The sequence below is a fragment of the Engystomops pustulosus genome, chromosome 8 (genome assembly GCF_040894005.1).
Source record: "Engystomops pustulosus chromosome 8, aEngPut4.maternal, whole genome shotgun sequence".
In the NCBI taxonomy this organism is placed as follows: domain Eukaryota; kingdom Metazoa; phylum Chordata; class Amphibia; order Anura; family Leptodactylidae; genus Engystomops; species Engystomops pustulosus.
In genome coordinates, this window is record NC_092418.1 from 74,795,953 (window position 1) to 74,815,651 (window position 19,699).

The following is a 19,699-nucleotide window of genomic DNA, read 5'->3' on the forward strand; positions in this document are numbered from 1 at the left end:
ATCACATTGTCTATATGAAGCAGATGGAACTATAAATTTCAGGTGGCCATACGGCTTCATGGGTTTCCGGCTAATATTCTCTTCTCTGTAGTGTATAATTAACTTTCCCTAAAATGTCCTTGTAGAAAATAAATCTCCATCTAAGGTATTGACATCTTGGAGAAAACAAAGTTATTGTTCTTTGAATCATTGTTTGCTGTAGAAACTTGGCAATGACCACATTCCTCATTATTTATAGGGCGATATAAACATCAGACACAACACCCTCATGTTTATGGGCTTTCCGCAAGGGGAAGATGTATATTAGCTCATGGAATATTATTATTATTATTGGGCCTTATGCAAATTGGGAGTGAGCTGCACAAACAGCAGCTAATTAATTCCTGCATTGCTTTCTACTGCGATTGGTCATGGTGCAGTGCATGCATTGTGGACGCTGTCGGACAAACTTCAATCTTAGGCACATGGACTACTAAATGCACACATATATCGGTGGTTTTCCTAGGCATTTTTAGTGGAAAAAGGCCACAAAAAGTGGCATTGAGGTTTTTGGGACTGCTAAAATGTCTCACAGGGCTATTTCTGCCACTTCATTAATCTGGCATACACATAGACCTACTGCTAGTGCAACGCTGTGAAAATACAGATTCATGATTTGTGACTTGCAAAAAGACCCATAAAAAGTCTCATAGTTACTCCAGTCCCCGTCTGGGACTTTTTATGCATTTTGAGACTTTTTGGGGACTTAAAAAAAACAAATCCCATAAGAAAATGGTACACTATCCTGTAGATACTCTATAAATGGCCACTATTGGAGTGGACAGTACAGCAGAAGTCCCTATCCTTAGGGCATTATGCCATGGGGGCACTGTAAAGATTATAGAGGACACATTAAAGACAAATGGGGTTCCACTATACACTACTAGATGGCCAAAAGTGAAATGAATAAAAAAAACATCAACTAAGTTATCAGATTTATGAATACTGTTGGATGTTGGTATTTTTGGGTTTTGCTTATTTTTAGTGATATTATTTTGTAGTTATGTACTAATCACTGGTCATGATGTGCTTGTATTATGTGGTCCAAACAGTATAACTATCTGTGATGCAATAAGAATATGATAAGATAATAGAAGCAAAATCAGGTGTGTAACAATGTATCCAGGTTACCTGAGTTGGAACATCTTGGGGAGTTTTCCTGGCTTAGATGTTTGGTATTGAAGTCAAAGGTCTGAGTAGTAGGAGAGCTGCATTCAGTCTCAATGCCGTCCACAAACCTGTTAGAATAAGATATTTATTGTATATATTTCTACAACATTAAATAGTAATTCATATCACAGATATGGATGACAAATCCCTAGAGGTTACATTGCCATGTTAGCACCAGGCTTCCTTTGGAAAGTTAACTGCAGCAATACCGACAGACATCCTAATCATTTTCAGTCACTTTCCTTGATGGGGCTAATCACCTAACTCATTAGATAACAATTAGACAATTAGATCGTCAATATCAAGAATGATAAACAGGGACACTTACTTACTTATAGATCTGGGCACTGCGACTGTAATAATCTTCCTATATGTGTTATTCAGGGCCTCCTTTTTCTAAAATAAACATATAAAATTATGCAAATGAGAGTGAGGGGCTAGAAGGGTGTTTCCTGAGCCCCTCTGTGATGTCTTTCACTGGTTGTTACCATGAGCAGAGCAGGTCTTACCCTCTCCCTGCACCTCGGGTGCTGCTACATAACACAGGACTAGGGAGAGGGGAGGGTGAGGGTGAGACATGTGCTTCACATTGTAACAATGAGTCATAACACATCACTGAGAGACTCTAGAAACACAAGAAAGGAGGCCATGGATAGGTAGGCCTATAAAGGTAGAACGGGTGGTAGGTGGATGAATGGGAAGTGAGGATAGCCCTTTTTAGAGCTTATCCTCACGTCCCGGCTATCTTTAGACTGGGACGTGGAGTAGCCGGACATGAGGCTACACGTCACGGCTAATCCATGCCCCAATAGCCTATTTTCTCCTCCTACCATTTCATCTTCAGCGCGCAGCTCCTCATAGCTGCGCACCCTTGTCCGAGTACCAGGCATTCTGCGGCGTTCTGGGCATGCGCAGTAGCTCCGGCCCAGAGCTATGGCCGCTCAGGCCTGCATTCTGCGCATGCTCAGAACGCCGGGTACACGGACGAGGGTGCGCAGCTATGAGGAGCTGCGCGCTGAAGATGAAATGGTAGGAGGAGAAAATAGGTTACGCCCCAGTAGCCGCTACATATCAACATATCAACGCTACAAAGTTTTCTAAAAGATAGCCGGGACATGAGAACAAGCTCTAAAAAGGGCTATCCTCACGTCCCATTCATCCACCTACCACCCGTTCTACCTTTATAGGTAGAATCTTGGTGGTAGGTTCCCTTTAAGAGTCCTGAAGAACTATGACTTGTGCTTTACTGTTTGAGAAATGTATAGGCCTGATACCTAGACATCATATACAGCTTGGGCATTATTTGAAATGTGTATAGTGGCTTTATAAGAACATAGAATTGGAAGTTGAATGTTGAATTATTTAAGTACTGAAGTCTGATATTTCCACGCTGCTTGGTGGTATTTTTAAGGATGTGTATAGGACACAAAAACATTGGATTAATTACAATTTCCATCTTTATCCTCACACCATCCGGTAAAAAAACTAACTAAAACCTAAAAATAACAGCTTGGATTGCTTGGAAATGGCGAGAGGGCTATGGAGGAAAAATATCCATCAATGCAAAGATTGGGGGTTGGTAGGGGTTATATAAGGTGCTTTCCAAGGGATTCTGTTAGCAGATTTGACCATAGAAAATTGCAGACAGTGTTAGCTATTGTCCCTGGAGAAATGTGCATTCATACCTTTTTATGTGTAGCAAAAGGACTGTGAAAAATGCATTTATATTCAAGGATTGTAGCTGTGGTGTACCGGTATAAAGATCGATTCTCTGAACACACAACAGCCCCTCTCCTCTGAGTCGCTGCTGTAGTAGGCTTCTGTTTAAATACCATAACAGATACCCAAGGGAGGATGCTGTGCTGTGAGATCTGACAAAGGAGGTCTACCACATAGCCTCAGGTTTAGCTACAAACCTGTAATATACATACATTTTTATAGTTTTCTTCCCTCTCCTATTTTTTTCAATGAAACGCTCAATGGCTGCTATAGTGACATGCATGATGACATTAATATTCATAGTGCCACAAGGCCTGGAATGAGAAAGAAACAATTGTGTAACCATAGAGGTTGCAGTCGTTGCAGTTACAACTAGGCCCATTAGCCAGCGGGCCCACAAGTCAATGCGCAACACTTTGATCTCTTTTGACATTTTTAATTTAAAGGGAACCTGTGAGCAGAAATTGACCTAGTAAACCAAGACCAGAATGTGGTCAGGCAGATTAACAACTTCCAGATCACCCACCACCTGCATGTTTCTTTCATGGCCCCAGCTTGGTTCCATAATCCAGAAAATCTACTTTAACGTTATGTTAAAGTAGATAAATGGAATCTATAAAGTCACGTAGGTGGGGCGTTTTGAGGCAGGGAGAGCTTGACTTCAGTGTTCAGTTCTCTGTCTCCAGTAATTTATAGAACCAGTTAATATCTCACTTGATTTTCTGATTGGTGCCACTACACTAGGCCAACTTGACAACATACTGGTTGTAGTTTATGAGGTAAATTTCCACTGACAGCATTTCATTTACTTATTGTGAAAATTTACACCTTATTCTTTGCACTTAGATTTATGAGGGGAAGCTACCAGATATATCCAACTTCCCCCCTTTCTTCTTAGGAAATCATAAACCTTTTCATGTCAGAAGTAGCTGTAACTCAGTATATAGTCAAGTGACTGATGCTATAGAGAAATATGCAGCTGTAAGGGTTACAGTCTTCTCCTTTAACTCCATTTTCTCTACAGAAGAACTCTTTAGAAAGGACTTGTCTGGATATATCTAGAAAACAACATCTTTTGTGTATAACTAGTATCTATACAATATTATTTACTTGTCCACCATCCATATAGCTTATCCAATGTATTGAAGGCTGCATTATTATGTCATCCACCTCACACAGAGCTGAGCCACTGCATCTAAGCTGCCATCATAGAGATATCTACCATAAGCAATTTTTGGGGGGCTGAGGGGGGAAGCATATCTTTGGGCCTGTGCCCCTAATTCTTTGAGAACAGACTGACATGAACCAAAGTTGCATGGAGTCCCCAAGCTAAATGTTTGCCGTATGGCTGTGAGACATTAGTTATGCCTCTAGTGAGGAAGAAAATTATATTTATTTCTTTTTCTGTAGCTGTTTAGACAGCTTTGTACTGTAAAGTATATATGATCGCAATATAATATGTATAATATATCATAATAATGCAAATAATACAATTGGACATAAAGCTGTAATGATAGATATTCTGTGTACAGGTTCCGCTTTGGTACAATCCAGTTAGCTATGTTAAGTAGAAGCCTTGGGGTAATTATGGAGCTAAGCTCCTTATAACAGTGCAGAGACTTGTACTTGTAAAAGCTGTCAAACTTCTTTTGTTACTTTTGTTAGTGTGTATTAATGCTTTACTACATTCACATCATTCTGGGACAAAAGAAACCGTTTCTGACATTATTTGCAGAACATAAATAGTAAACTTCCAAATGGATAGAGCCATTCATGGAAAATTACTGCAATTTAGGCGAGCGATTGAAGGAGCGCGTCGAGCAGTAGAGCATTGTGTGCATTTACTATATGTCTGCAAAATAGAATTTAGAGTAGAAAAAAATGATTTCAACCCCTTTAAGTGTCTATAAAATGCCATATAATTATGGCTCTCCAGTTGTTGGGAAACTACAATTCTCAGCATGCCCTTGAATGGTACAGGTCTCAAAACTCTATGTAATGGATGGTGCTATTTTGGGAATGCAGAAATGTGATGTGGGGCCTCTTGGCCGATATAGTAGCTAAAAATCAGAATGGATATAGAAAAGAGAAACAAATCATTCCCACATACATTCTACCACTAGTTTTTGACAAAGGAAACATTACACCAAATTGGGAGTCTGTAGAATATAATCCCCATGGTCTGGCACTTGCACCCTATTCACAGGTAGTATACACTCACCGGCCACTTTATTAGGTACACCATGCTAGTAATGGGTTGGACCCCCTTTTGCCTTCAGAACTGCCTCAATTCTTCGTGGCATAGATTCAACAAGGTGCTGGAAGCATTCCTCAGAGATTTTGGTCCATATTGACATGATGGCATCACACAGTTGCTGCAGATTTGTCGGCTGCACATCCATGATGCGAATCTCCCGTTCCACCACATCCCAAAGATGCTCTATTGGATTGAGATCTGGTGACTGTGGAGGCCATTTGACTAAAGTGAACTCATTGTCATGTTCAAGAAACCAGTCTGAGATGATTCCAGCTTTATGACATGGCGCATTATCCTGCTGAAAGTAGCCATCAGATGTTGGGTACATTGTGGTCATAAAGGGATGAACATGGTCAGCAACAATACTCAGGTAGGCTGTGGCGTTGAAATGATGCTCAATTGGTACCAAGGGGCCCAAAGAGTGCCAAGAAAATATTCCCCACACCATGACACCACCACCACCAGCCTGAACCGTTGATACAAGGCAGGATGGATCCATGCTTTCATGTTGTTGACGCCAAATTCTGACCCTACCATCCGAATGTCGCAGCAGAAATCGAGACTCATCAGACCAGGCAACGTTTTTCCAATCTTCTACTGTCCAATTTCGATGAGCTTGTGCAAATTGTAGCCTCAGTTTCCTGTTCTTAGCTGAAAGGAGTGGCACCCGGTGTGGTCTTCTGCTGCTGTAGCCCATCTGCCTCAAAGTTCGACGTACTGTGCGTTCAGAGATGCTCTTCTGCCTACCTTGGTAGTAACGGGTGGCGATTTGAGTCACTGTTGCCTTTCTATCAGCTTGAACCAGTCTGCCCATTCTCCTCTGACCTCTGGCATCAACAAGGCATTTCCGCCCACAGAACTGCCGCTCACTGGATGTTTTTTCTTTTTCGGACCATTCTCTGTAAACCCTAGAGATGGTTGTGCGTGAAAATCCCAGTAGATCAGCAGTTTCTGAAATACTCAGACCAGCCCTTCTGGCACCAACAACCATGCCACGTTCAAAGGCACTCAAATCACCTTTCTTCCCCATACTGATGCTCGGTTTGAACTGCAGGAGATTGTCTTGACCATGTCTACATGCCTAAATGCACTGAGTTGCCGCCATGTGATTGGCTGATTAGAAATTAAGTGTTAACGAGCAGTTGGACAGGTGTACCTAATAAAGTGGCCGGTGAGTGTATATCAATGATAAGACAAGGTCTATCCCCCTGTTGTGAAAACAAACTGTGATGCCAAAGTTGTGTGCACCTAAACACTCTGCTGCCAGAGGCGAGCCATAGAATAGCGCCCCCTCTGTCACATACAGTTGCAATATATCAGGTTATTTTTTTAGAAACTGGGTTTCCATGCAGGGTCACAGATGCTGACATCAGGAATTCGACTCTATTTTAAGTGGCAGGTCCTGCTTTGTAGCAGATAACTGTGCCCCTAATGCTGCCCCACATTTTAATGCAAGTGGTGCTGCCTGAGGCAAGAAGCTCAACTTGCCTCATGGCTGATGCGGCCGGCACCCAAGGTTATCCTGAAGAATAAGTGATAATTTTCTCAAAATCTAGAGTTTCCCTTTAAGCTTGTGCTCCATGCACATTGCACACTTTTTTTGTTGTTTTTATTTAATGAAGGGGCCATGTTTGCACCTCAAACTATTGATACTAAATGTTGTGAACAAATTCCCTCCATCTCCCTCCACAGTGACATGTGCTTACATTCCTGATGTACAGTAACTCTACAGGAGCTTGTTAATAGAATAATAAAGTATGCAGTTATTGAAAATATAATATGGACATGCAATTCCTTTCACCAGGGAACATTTTGATCAGAAGCGCTAAACTAATACTAGTACATTTACCTATATCTAATATAGAAGCCCTATCTGCATGTACGGAGATAATTCAGGACAGCTGTAAAAGAATAGCACAAACCTCACCAATGTTCAGATTACGTTTCAAGGATGTACAGTTATCTAGTCTAAAGCTGATACCATGTTGTCTTATTTTTGTATCCAGTGAGCCGTATGCTTTGCCAATTATAGCGAGATATGAAAGGCAACATATGGAAAACAGGCCACTGAATGGATCATCATGTCTGATGGAAAAAAGTTGTACCATATAACATGTTTTTTTTTTTTTTTATAAAACCAGTTATATCAAATAAATTTAGTATTTGGGGATTTGTGAATAAGACCAGTTTTACCAGGTCCATGAGTTCCAGGTTATTTTCCAGGTAACTTCCCTAAGTTTATAATGTATTTTAAAGGAAACTACTACCGGTCATAGAACTTTTATATCAGTGGCACTTTTCTGTTTTTCAGTTCATTACATTTACTTTAGCACCATGAAAAATAGTCCCTAGCTATGAAGAAGAGACAATTTTATAATCCGTGACTGATAAAGTTTTGTTGTATCAAGTCACTGAGTTTGATGTTAGTGAGGACCTGGGTATCCCTAAAAATCTACATTTGTTGAAAGTAAGTAATTTCTTCATCTTTTTGAACAGTATCATGAATTCCATTGCCTTTAGAATTGGACCACATGTCTCACGTCTAGCAGAGCATTTTCCTTCGATGATCAACATGGAGCAGCTTGCGGAAAAATAGATCTGTAGCGCCCTCTTCACTGCAGCTCCTTCCTTCGACTTCTGCTGCCTCTAGCTGACAGGCTGGAGGGGGAAAGATTTCAAAGAGTGATATCTTCTGAACTGTGGCACCTGTTAACACAATTCTAGTGCCTTTTTAAAGGGGAGAATATTTCACTCAATTTTGCTTTGGATTTTGTTTCTAGGTGACACAGAGATATCCAGTTTGGTGCAGTATAAGAATGTCTGTTCCTACTTTAGGCCTTGTTTCCTTTGGTTTAAACTGTGCCACAAAATGTTTGGACAAATTTTCAATAGCCACGACCGTTTCAACACGGCCATGACCATTTCCAGAAGGCCACACCCAGACGAACAAACTGGAAAAGAGCCAAAAAAAGTTCTAAAAGCCTTGATAATCGTGGTGCATGGCATTTTTGACAGATTACTGATGCAATTACGTAAATTAATTTCCCCAATAGATGAGATAATACACAGGGGAGATTCTCTGCTTTACAATGGTCAGTGCATTATTCGATTGTTTAGCACGATCAATGCTGAAGAAAATATCCAGTCCAAAATGTGAAACAAAGCCAAGTTCCAGCTACGGTATTAAAGATCTCCGGCAGTCCTGGCTATGTCGTCTCATAGCACTATCTCTATGCAGACAGTCCTGCTCCATAACACTGCTTGCATGTTTCCTATACTGGAAGTGCTCCATCTGTTTACTTACTAAATGATTTTCTGGATGGTAGTTATGGAAACCATCTACAATGAGGGCTGTCTTACTCTGCCGCTTGAGTAATTAGAGTTTACGGTTTTGTTTAGAATAATTAGATATATTAGAATTAATAATATTGTAAATTCAGGAGTCAAACTGAAAAGCCCAGCATATGAGCATTGAGAATCTAACCACAACCTCTACAACATACATCCCCATTGGAATATGGAAGGAAAATAGATAGGATATTCACTGTCACTTCAGTAGCTCCTGTCATGCACATAACTGTGTGTATGTTCTCTGTACTGTGACATCACTGTGTGTATGGTCTCTGTACTGTGACATCACTGTGTGTATTATTCCTGTACTGTGACATCATTGGGTGTATTATCCCTGTACTGTGACACCACTGTGTGTATTATTCCTGTACTGTGACATCACTGTGTGTATTATCCCTGTACTGTGACACCACTGTGTGTATTGTTCCTGTACTGTGAGATCACTTGGTGTATTGTTTCTGTAATATGACATCATAGTGTGTATTATCCCTGTACTGTGAGATCACTGGCTGTATTGTTTCTGTAATATGACATCATAGTGTGTATTATGCCTTTACAGTTATACAGTTACATCACTGTGTTTATTATCCATGTACTGTGCCATCACTGTGTGTATTATCCTTTTACTGTGACATCACTGTATGTATTATACCTGCACTGTGTTAGCACTGTGTGTGTTCTCTATAGGGTGACATCACTGCGTGTATAAATCTTATACTGTGACATCACTGTGCAGGTTATCTCTGTACTGTGACATCACTGTGTGGATTATCTCTGTACTGTGACAGCACTGTGCATATTATCACTATACTGTGACAGAACTGTGTATTATCTCTGTACTGTAACATCACTGTGTGTATTTTCTCTGTATATCTATTACATAAGTTTGCTGTTTTGTATATTTCATATGCAGGTTTCATGAATACCGGCCATGTCTTATGGAGCTGAATTCTCAGTCTTATTTTATGATGCATTAACACTCTGACCCCCTCCTTGAAATAAGCAAAAAATCCTGCCCTTGCCTCCAACCCTCTTGATTTGTAGATGCTATTAGAGATATAATTTCCCAGTTGTTATAATTGTATTAATCTAGACACAAATATGAGAGCCGTGTGAGAGTAAAGTATTAGTTGTCTATAATTAATGACCCATTCCGTGTCCAGGTTGGAAAAGAGTTGTGTGTCATTTCATTGTGAAGAACACTTCTAGTGTCAAGTACTTAGAAGTTAATGAAGTAGTAGCACAAGATCAGGGGTGAGTCAGTCATCAGTCACTGCCACCAAGTATAGGTATTTCCGGAGACTAATGAAGGACACCTTGACCATCCTCAGGCGATTACATGTGAGGTCAGCCCGAGCCACAAATATACTATGAAGGGCTCATTGTGCTTTCTGTGCAAATTTAATACTTTATGTTTTATACATCTATTATATCAGATTTCTCTACTATTTTGGAAATGATGTTCCTTTTTGACCAATTCCATTTTTTGAAAAGGTTTTCCTGACAATGAGCTCACCACTGGGTGTCCAGGTGCTGGTGCCATCTATCAGCTGTAATCTAGCTTTCCTTATCACCACAGGAGACTTCTTGCCCCAGCTTATCAGACTGTTTTAGGAGCTTTTGGCATGTAGAGAATGATGGCAAGTGTTGCAAGAATGTTGGAAATGTTTGAGAAAATCTGCATCTGAGACAATTTTGAGACATTTATATGTCAGGAAACCAAGGTAACTTCAATAATAAATTTGTCCCCTTCCCTCTCACAGAAATGGGCACAAGAAGTCCTCTAGAGCAGTGATTTTCAACCTGTGTGCCGCGACACATGGTTGAGTGTGCCGCGGGGAAAGTTCCCCGAACCATGGTGTCCATGTGTAGCGCTGCCGCCGCGCCCCTGTGTTTCAGCCCCCATACTTACCTACAAGCCCCGCGGCGGCGATCCGCCCATCTTCTGTAGCTCCTGCTACCTGACGTCAGGTCACGTAAGTCACGTGACCAGAGGCACGCGGTGCAGGAGCTACAGAAGGTGGGCGGATCGCTATTAGGAGTGAAGGTAAGCGGAAGAAGACATCAAGGGTAAGTATATAAGGTTATTATTTGTATAGGGAAGGAAGCTAGGGTCTTTTTTTTATTAGTAAAGAGAGGCTGGGGCTTTTTATTAGTAAAGGGAGGCCTCTAGGGCCTTTTAATTAGTAAAGGGGGGCCTGTAGGGACTTTTAATTAGTAAAGGGGGGCCTGTAGGGCTTTTTAATTAGTAAAGAGAGGCCGCTAGGGGCTCTTAATTAGTAAAGGGAGGCCGCTAGGGGCTCTTAATTAGTAAAGGGAGCCCGCTAGGGTCTTTTAATTAGTAAAGGGAGGCCGCTAGGGTCTTTTAATTGGTAAAGGGAGGCCGCTAGGGGCTCTTAATTAGTAAAGGGAGGCCGCTAGGGGCTCTTAATTAGTAAAGGGAGGCCGCTAGTGGTTTTTATTAGTAAAGGGAGGTCGCTAGGGGCTCATAATTAGTAAAGGGAGGCCGCTAGGGGCTCTTAATTAGTAAAGGGAGGCCGCTAGGGGCTCTTAATTAGTAAAGGGAGGCCGCTAGAGGTCTTTATTAGTAAAGGGAGGCCGCTAGGGGCTCTTAATTAGTAAAGGGAGGCCGCTAGGGGCTCTTAATTAGTAAAGGGAGGCCGCTAGGGTCTTTTAATTATTAAAGGGAGGCTGCTAGGGGCTCTTAATTAGTAAAGGGAGGCTGCTAGGGGCTCTTAATTAGTAAAGGGAGGCCTTTTATGACTGTTTTAGTGTCATTTTGTGCTATTTTGGTTGGTGGTGTGCCCCAGGATTTTCTAAGTATAAAAAGTGTGCCGCGGCTCAAAAAAGGTTGAAAATCACTGCTCTAGAGCTTTCTGGTTTTGTTAATAGAGTCAGGGAATATTAATGAAAGCTTGATCTCCCATCCACTGGAGAGATGATTGATAGACCAGACCCCACATTATGCACAATGAGTATTTCCAATGACTGAAAAGCAAATCTACGCCAGCTCCGATGACAACATTTTGGTCACTAGTTAGTATGCTAGTGTGTATAAAGTATTCCCACCTTTACACTCTTTTATCTTTGTTTTCCAGTCTTGTGTATTTTACTCATGCAGTCACTAAACTGTGACTTACTACATGAAAAAAAGATCTACAATGGCTACAGAAAGTATTCAGAACCCTTAGGCTATATTCACACTGCCGTTGCCCGCCCGTACCGTACCGTAGCGGGCAACGGCAGTGTACGGGGAGAGGAGGAGGAGGTGAGCGCAGCTCACCCCCGCCCCTCTCCATAGGAATTAATGGCGCACGGCGCCGTACTACGGATAAAGATAGGACAGGTCCTATCTTTTTCCGGGTACGGAACGGTACGGTGCCGCACGTGTGCGGCACCGTACCGCTCCCGTAGGGTGCCGTGCGCCCATTGCTGCCTATGGGGGACGTATATCGGCCGTATATACATCCCCCATACGTCAGTGTGAATATAGCCTTAAAGTGCAGCCTATTGGTAAGATTCCTCTTTTCCCCATCTCGCCAGATAAAATCAAGAAATGTAGATAGTTTTTCTTGTTTAATAAATGAGCAAAAATGAGATATCACATGGTAGTATTCAGCCCCTTTGCTCAGTGTTGAGTAGAAGCAGCTTTTGAGCTATTACAGCCACGAGTCTTCTTGGAATTGATCAACAAGTTTTTAACACCTGGATTTGGGGATCCTCTGCCTCTTCCTTGCAGATCCTCTCCAGTTCCCTCAGGTTGGATGGTGAAAATTGGATGACATTTTAGAGCAGGGGTCTCAAACTCAATTTACCTGGGGGCCGCTGGAGGTAGATTCTGGGTAAGGCTGGGCCGCATCAAGTTTTCCACACAAAATGCGCTTACAAAATATCATTATTCAGATTCAAATGTCATGGCGTCTCCCAGCGCAAGGAAAGCCCCGAGCGGGGAGACGTGTTTTCTCTATGAACGCGTCCTGTGCACCGAGGGGTCCCAAGCTCCTACCGCACTGAGCCCAGTCAGGGACACTCCATCCCCCCCTCCCCCCCGGTACTTGCCTCCCCGTGTCCCTCCCATCGAAGAAGATGAAGTCGCCGCTCTGAATTGCACCAAGTGCGTTCAGAACGGCGACTTCATCTTTTTCAAGTACCGGAGGGAAGGGGATTAACCGGTTACGGGCCCTTTCCTGTTTTTTCATGTCCATTTTTCACTCCCCACCTTCAAAAATCTATAACTTTTTTATTTTTACACGTAAAGAGCTGTGTGACGGCTTGTTTTCTGCGTAACAAATTGCACTTCATAGTGATGGTATTAAATATTCCATGCCATGTACTCGGAAGCGGGAAAAAAATTCCAAATGCAATGAAAATGCATTTGCGCCATTTTCTTGTGGGCTTGGATATTACGTCTTTCACTGAGCGCCCCAAATGACATGTCTACTTTATTCTTTGGGTCGGTACGATTAAGGGGATACCAAATTTGTATAGGTTTTATAATGTTTTCATACATTTACAAAAATTAAAACCTGTACAAAAATTATTTTTTTGATTTTGCCAACTTCTGGCGCTAATAACTTTTTTATACTTTGGTGTACGGAGCTGTGGGTGGTGTCATTTTTTGCAAAATATGACAATATTTTCAATTATATCCTTTTTAGGACTGTACTACCTTTTGATCACTTTTTATCGATTTTTTTTAGATTTTTCAAAATGGCAAAAAAGTGCCATTTTCGACTTTGGACGCTATTTTCCGTAACGGGGTTAAACGCATTGTAAAAAACGTTATCATATTTTGATAGATCGGGCATTTTCGGACGCGTCGATACCTGATGTGTTTATGATTTTTACTGTTTATTTATATTTATGTCAGTTCTAGGGAAAGGGGGGTGATATGAAATTTAATGTTTTTTTATTATAATTTTTTTTTTAAAACTTTTTTTTATTTTTATTTATACTATTTTTCAGACTCCCTAGGGTACTTTAACCCTAGGTTGTCTGATCGATCCTATCATATATTGCCATACTACAGTATGGCAGTATATGGGGATTTTCCTCCTCATTCATTACAATGTGCTATCAGCACATTGTAATGAAGGGGTTAAAACGAAATAGCCTCGGGTCTACGGAAGACCCGAGGCTACCATGGAGACGGATCGCTGCCCCCGGGGGAGCGGCGATCCCAGGTAAGATGGCGGCGCCCATGCGCCGCTATCTTTTTGAGGCTGCCGGCAGCTTTGCCGGCAGCCATCGCTGTGAAAGCACCTGCGATCGGTGCTAGCACCGATTGCGGGTGTTACCGGTAAGCCTTTGCTGCAATATGCAGCAAAGACTTACCGGCTATGGAGAGGGCTCAGCCCGTGAGCCCTCTCCATGCAGCGCGACCCGACCGCCGCCGTGAATACACGGCGGGCGGTGCTTTTCCAGGTGGGGGCCGCAAAATGTTGGCCCGCGGGCCGCAGTTGGCCCGCGGGCCGCGAGTTTGAGACCCCTGTTTTAGAGTCTCTCCAGAGATGATCAATTGAGTTTAGGTCATGGCTCTGAATGGTCACAGAGTTGTTCTGAAGCCTCTGCTTTGTTATTTTAACTGTGTGCTTAGGGCAATTTTCTTGTTGGAAGGTGAACCTTTGGCCCACAGTACTTTGGAAGAAGTTTTCATCCAGGATATCTCTGTACTTGGCCACATTCATCTTTCCTTCAACTGCAACCAGTTGTCCTGTCTCTGCCTCCATACTCTGATGCTGCCACCACCATGTGTCACTGTTAGGATTGTATTTGGCAGGTGATGAGCAGCGCCTGGTTTTCTCCACATATACCACTTAGAATTAACACCAAACGGTTCAATCTTCATCGTATAACACTAGAAAATCTTATTTCTCATTATGTGTATTTTCTGGCCCAGATTTACTAAAGCCCCTGCACCAGTTTTCTGTTGGACTTTGTACATTCTTTGAATTGCAAACTGCTTGCACAGGTATTTATGAAGTGTCCAAAGACACATTTCCGGTGCATGCTGGACTATACCTGACACAACACCAAATTCTTGACTGAAAGGGGGCTTCTGGGGCTCAGTTGGACCGTGCACCACATTCAACATGCAAAGTCTGACAGAAGTGTGTTGTACACCCTATTTTATAGGTGTACGTGCATGCGGCTTTCAGACGTCTTGCACTTAGGAGAGGCTTCCGTTGGCACACTCTGCCATAAAGCCCCCACTGGTGGAGGACTGCAGTGATATTTGGCTTAGTGGAACTTTCTCCCATCTCCCTACTGCATCTCTGGAGCTCAGCCACAGTGATCTTCGGGTTTTTACCTCTCTCACCAAGGCTCTTCTTCCACAATTGCTTAGTTTGGTTGGACAGCCAGTTCAAGGAAGAGTTGTAGTCATCCTATACCTCTTACATTTAAACATTATGGAGGCCACTGTGCTCTTAGGAACCTTGAGTGCTGCAGAAATACTTTTATAACCATGGCCAGATGTGTGCCTTGGACAGTTCATGATTCTCATGTGCACTGACATGCACGGCGATCTGTGAGTTCTTATATGGACAGGTGTGTGCCTTTCCTAATCAAATCCAATCAGTTTAATTAAACACAGCTGGACTCCAATGAAGGAGTAGAACCATCTCAAGAAGGATCAGAAGGAAGTGGACAACATGAAGTTATATATGAATGTCACAGCAAAGGGTCTGAATACTTATTAACATGTGATATTTCAGTTCTTCTTGTTTAACAAATTAGCAAAAATATCTACAGTTCTGTTTTTTTCTTTCAAGATGAGGTGCACAGTGTACATTGGTTGCAGTTAAACATTTGAAGGGGTCTGAATACTTTCCATACCCTCTGTACAAATTAAAAAATGGAAAACTGGAAGCTTACTATTTTTATTTACTTCAGATTCCTTCTCCAATTCACAGACTTTCCTATTGCGCTAGTAAGTTCAAACTAGCTGCTAGTATGTCTGCTTTAGAAAGCACATCTAGAAAATGATAGATTCTGTACCCTAACAGATAGGGTACAGAAATAGAGCAAAGTGATATAGGCCATCACTGGACAGCACTGAGCAGAACTAATGTAAATAAAGTCCTGGGTGAGATAGAAAACTCATTGTGAGCTGCAGCATGCCTGTAAGTGTGTCTATTATCTTCTCTCTTATTGGACTTCCATTATCAAAATTCCAAATGAGTTGGAATGTGAAACACATTTGCGCTATTTTCTTGTGAGCTTTGTATTTATGGTTTTCACAGTGCTTACCAAATAACACCTCCCCTTTTCTTCTTGGGTTGAGATATCAAATTTGTATAGGTATTGTTGGGTTTTAATTCATTTAAAAAAAAAAAAAAACTGTTGTTAATTTTACTGTATTCCAAGATCAATTACTGTGTGAGGTGTAATTTTTTGACATTTTCATTGCTACCATTATAGGCACTATACGACCTTTTGATCACTATTATTTATAATTTTTCTTTGGATGCTTTTTATCTTACAGGGTTCACCCCCAGGAATAGTCATTTTTTAGATTTTGATAGAGCAGGCGTTTCAGAATGCGGAATTACTTTAATTGCAAAAGGTCATCCACAAAACTATAGTAAGCTAAATCTTTAACTCTGTGCTTAAACCATGTGTCATCACATCTAGATACTCTTCTCCTCCTGATTATTAATATATCTTATCTGTGTCTATGTAATGCTATAATTTGCATCATGTAGCCTGGAGGGCAGGTTTCTTTTACATCTGTATGCAGCACTGCAGACCTGGTCCTATGTATAACCACTCTTATCAAATATATATATATATATAGGCAGCACATACAGTACACAGTGTTCAATACCCAGGAGTTGTCAATTCCTCCTCAATCTAAATCATAATTAATTTGTTATTTGTACCTATCCAGGCCTTTCTCAGACGTCATACAGCCGAGCACTTTATATGTCAGAGGCTATGAAAATTGAAGAGAACATACACAAACAACTATAAATATTCATGTAGCTACCTCCTTGTGGACGATGCCCGGTTGCACCGTGTGCATGCTGATCCTGCCCGCCGCTGCTAGGATCCAAGCTTCTCTATTTTCTGCTAGCTTTTTCTATCTACTTGAATTATTTAGCACTTTCTGTCTTTTACTTAGGTGAACTACTGTCACACTAATAATTCTCCACCCCTACCCTTGTCTCACCTCCAAAATCATTATTTTCACATATTGATGATATTCCCTGTGCTTGATATCCATAGAAATATTTAGAATTGACTTCTCTTAACTAAAAGAAAAGCAAACCCCATAAAACATTGAGAGTGTAGCTGCTGCCCTATTCTGCACAGGATCAATAAGAGAGCGAGAACAGGTCCTGCCAGGGGTGTGAGCGGGGGCCTACGCTTCCACTCTTCCATCTGCGCACTCTTGTTTATATTCTCAGGGCCGTGAGTAGCATCCAAGTGCGGCAATTAAGAGGAGATCAGGATGCAGGGTGCAAGTGCTCGCCATGGAGAAGTGACTTATCCCGACAAGGTTGTGTCAATAGACAGCGGCTTGTTTGTATCAGAAGAGACTCTTTTATGTAGGGGATAATATTGCTCAGACACTAAACCAGATCTCACTGAGCACTAACAATACTTATTTATGTCTCAAAGTGTCCACATAGATGTCTTTATCACTCCGATACCTCTTTTCAGGGCTTTACTTGGCACTTTAACATTTATGATTTAACTCACTATTGATAATTTCATTTATGTTCTATGCACTTACTGCATTCCAACCTTGTGGTGATAAATAGTATTATACCTTGTCACACAGTCAGGGGAGAACCTAAACTCTCTGCTGCATGTCGCTCCCCTCCACCTCATGGTGTAGAAATAGATACATTTTTTGTTTCAGTAGGTATGTACGTAGGTATGTACTCCACACAGTGTGGAGGGACATTGAGTGTGAAGAGTCACTATTTTTCAGTGACCGGACCTGCTATGTAGCAGGTGAATATCACCTTGCTGCAGGTGGTGCTGCCTGAGGCGAGAGGCTCAACTCATGGCTGGTTCACCCCTGTACACAGTGATCTCTGTTTTTATACTTTATTTTTGTTGGATATATTTATCATGTGAAAATTACTAGAACATGTGAATGTAAAAAACTTTATTATATGCGTAATGAAGTAAAAGTAACATTCCAGCAACTTTCCCTTTCACTACCTCTAAAAAAAAACAGAGAGTGTTTGGGTTAAGTACAAGATAGGTTCTGCAGGTTTGTTCTTAAGTTGAATTTGTATTTAAGTCGGGACTGTATATTTTATAATTGTAACCCCAGACAAAATTTTTTTGGTCTCTGTGACAGTTGCATTTTAAAAATTTTGGGTTGTCATAAGAACCAGGATTAACAATAAATCCTAATAGCAGACAACTTTGATAATGACAGATAGCGACAGAGTACAAAAAAAAGGGAATACAAGCGAATAGGGCGTACAAGCCCTAAAATGGACAAACTATTTTACCCCAAAAAGACATTTTTGAGTGAATAGGCTAATAATATAGACAATTTTATGATGTATAAAATACGAAAAGCTTTATTAATAATACCCTAAATCACAACCAGTTATAATGAATGCTATCCACAATCAGTGGAACACAAAAACAGTTATTCCAGATAATTATTCCAGAGGAGGAAAGGGAGATGTTAACAATACAAATTGGGCGTGCTATCAAAATATGGCCGCTAAGTGGGACTACAGTATAACAAAAGGCTAGACTGGTATGGAGAATAACAATTATAATATTAGTAATAATGAGGTTAAGCATTCACCCATAATTAAGCAAGTAATGGCCTCTGGTTGCCGGGATAACGTCAGCCCTGACATAAATTTCAACTGGGAATAGATTTTGTAATCCCCACATGAGCCCTCCCCTCTCCATAGGAAGCTGTGCCGCCACCGCATAAATCTGGCAAGATTGGTTGTGACTATATGGATCTGACACGGTTCTGTGGGAAATCCAGCCATTCAAATAAATGAACGTATTTCACATTAAAGTAATTGTGGTCTGGTGCTACCTGTGATAAAATGGTAAGAAACGGGTAGCACATGAGCGTAATTGCTGAATTGGACTTGTGTGCTGGTCACATAACATGGACCAAGCACCGTGCTGTGTGCAGCATTGGTTCTGTTGTTCGACAGACAAGGAAGTCCTTGCATCATATTTCTGCATTATGCAAAGACTTCCGTCCAGATCACCGTGCTCGATCTGACCAGTATAGACGTCCAGTTCCACAGAGTGAACACTTTTGTGTGCAGTCGGCCTAAACACCCATTCACACCTTGGGTTTTTTCTAATCAGTTTTGTTGCATAAGTTATCGTGAGACAAAACCAGCTGAGGTATGAATATTTTGCATAGGGTTGAGGTATACACAGCCATCTGTACTAAATGTGTATGACAATTAATAGCTCGCCATGCGTTCATGGACATTGATGAGGGAAATTTAAAATTAGGGTATTTGCATTTTGGCGATAGTGCCTCATAAAATAACGCTCTTCCTAGTTACATGAGAATATAAATTGACAGTACAAGTAAAACTTAATGCGTCCTTACAGCAACGTCTTGTCGTGTATTCGCACATTGTGCACATGAAAGTGGGAGACTATCTTGTTATAGTATCACGCTGTGCAGATAATACACTCATTTCCTTTATTCTCTACACAGATTATGATGTATCAGGAGCTTTGTTGTCTGACTGATTTGTATTCAGCGGGTCTTGTAGGTAACAGTAGACTGCATGTTTCTATCATCGCTGATTTTCAGGCTTTGTCTTAGATAACAATATAAAGGTTCTCAACCTGGCAGCCTCCTCCAGGAAATATCGTGCTCTTCACGTTATCATAACTGGTGTCTCAAATACATTTCAAGGGAATTCAATGTACTGAAGTGGCTGCTAATGTAGTTGTGAAATGCTGTCACTTTATACGTTCTAGAAAGCCTGGAGAAGACCTAGCCCTGTACAAAACATACTGCATCTTACAGGCCTAAGAGATCCCTGGCACTTTATCTTACATTACAATTCTTTCTATGTTTTCGTGGTTTCAGTAATGGTTACCTATATCTGTTCCATATCTCCTGTAATGTATATTTTCCAACTTTCCCGGGATCTCTGTGATGCTTTAAACAATGGGAGAGGCTTCTGGCGTCTA

The 19,699-nt window shown here is 41.3% G+C and overlaps 1 protein-coding gene across 3 annotated transcripts in view; it reads right to left on the reverse strand.

Annotated features, from left to right (window-relative positions):
- The window catches only part of LOC140075413 (voltage-gated delayed rectifier potassium channel KCNH8-like), a 326,146-nt gene that overhangs the window by 5,681 nt on the left and 300,766 nt on the right, over positions 1 to 19,699 (reverse strand). For all 3 annotated transcript variants that reach the window (XM_072121262.1, XM_072121261.1, XM_072121263.1), the window contains exon 13: positions 1,171 to 1,277. In XM_072121262.1, the coding sequence (XP_071977363.1) occupies positions 1,171 to 1,277 (107 nt within the window). The remainder of the gene's footprint in view (positions 1 to 1,170; positions 1,278 to 19,699) is intronic.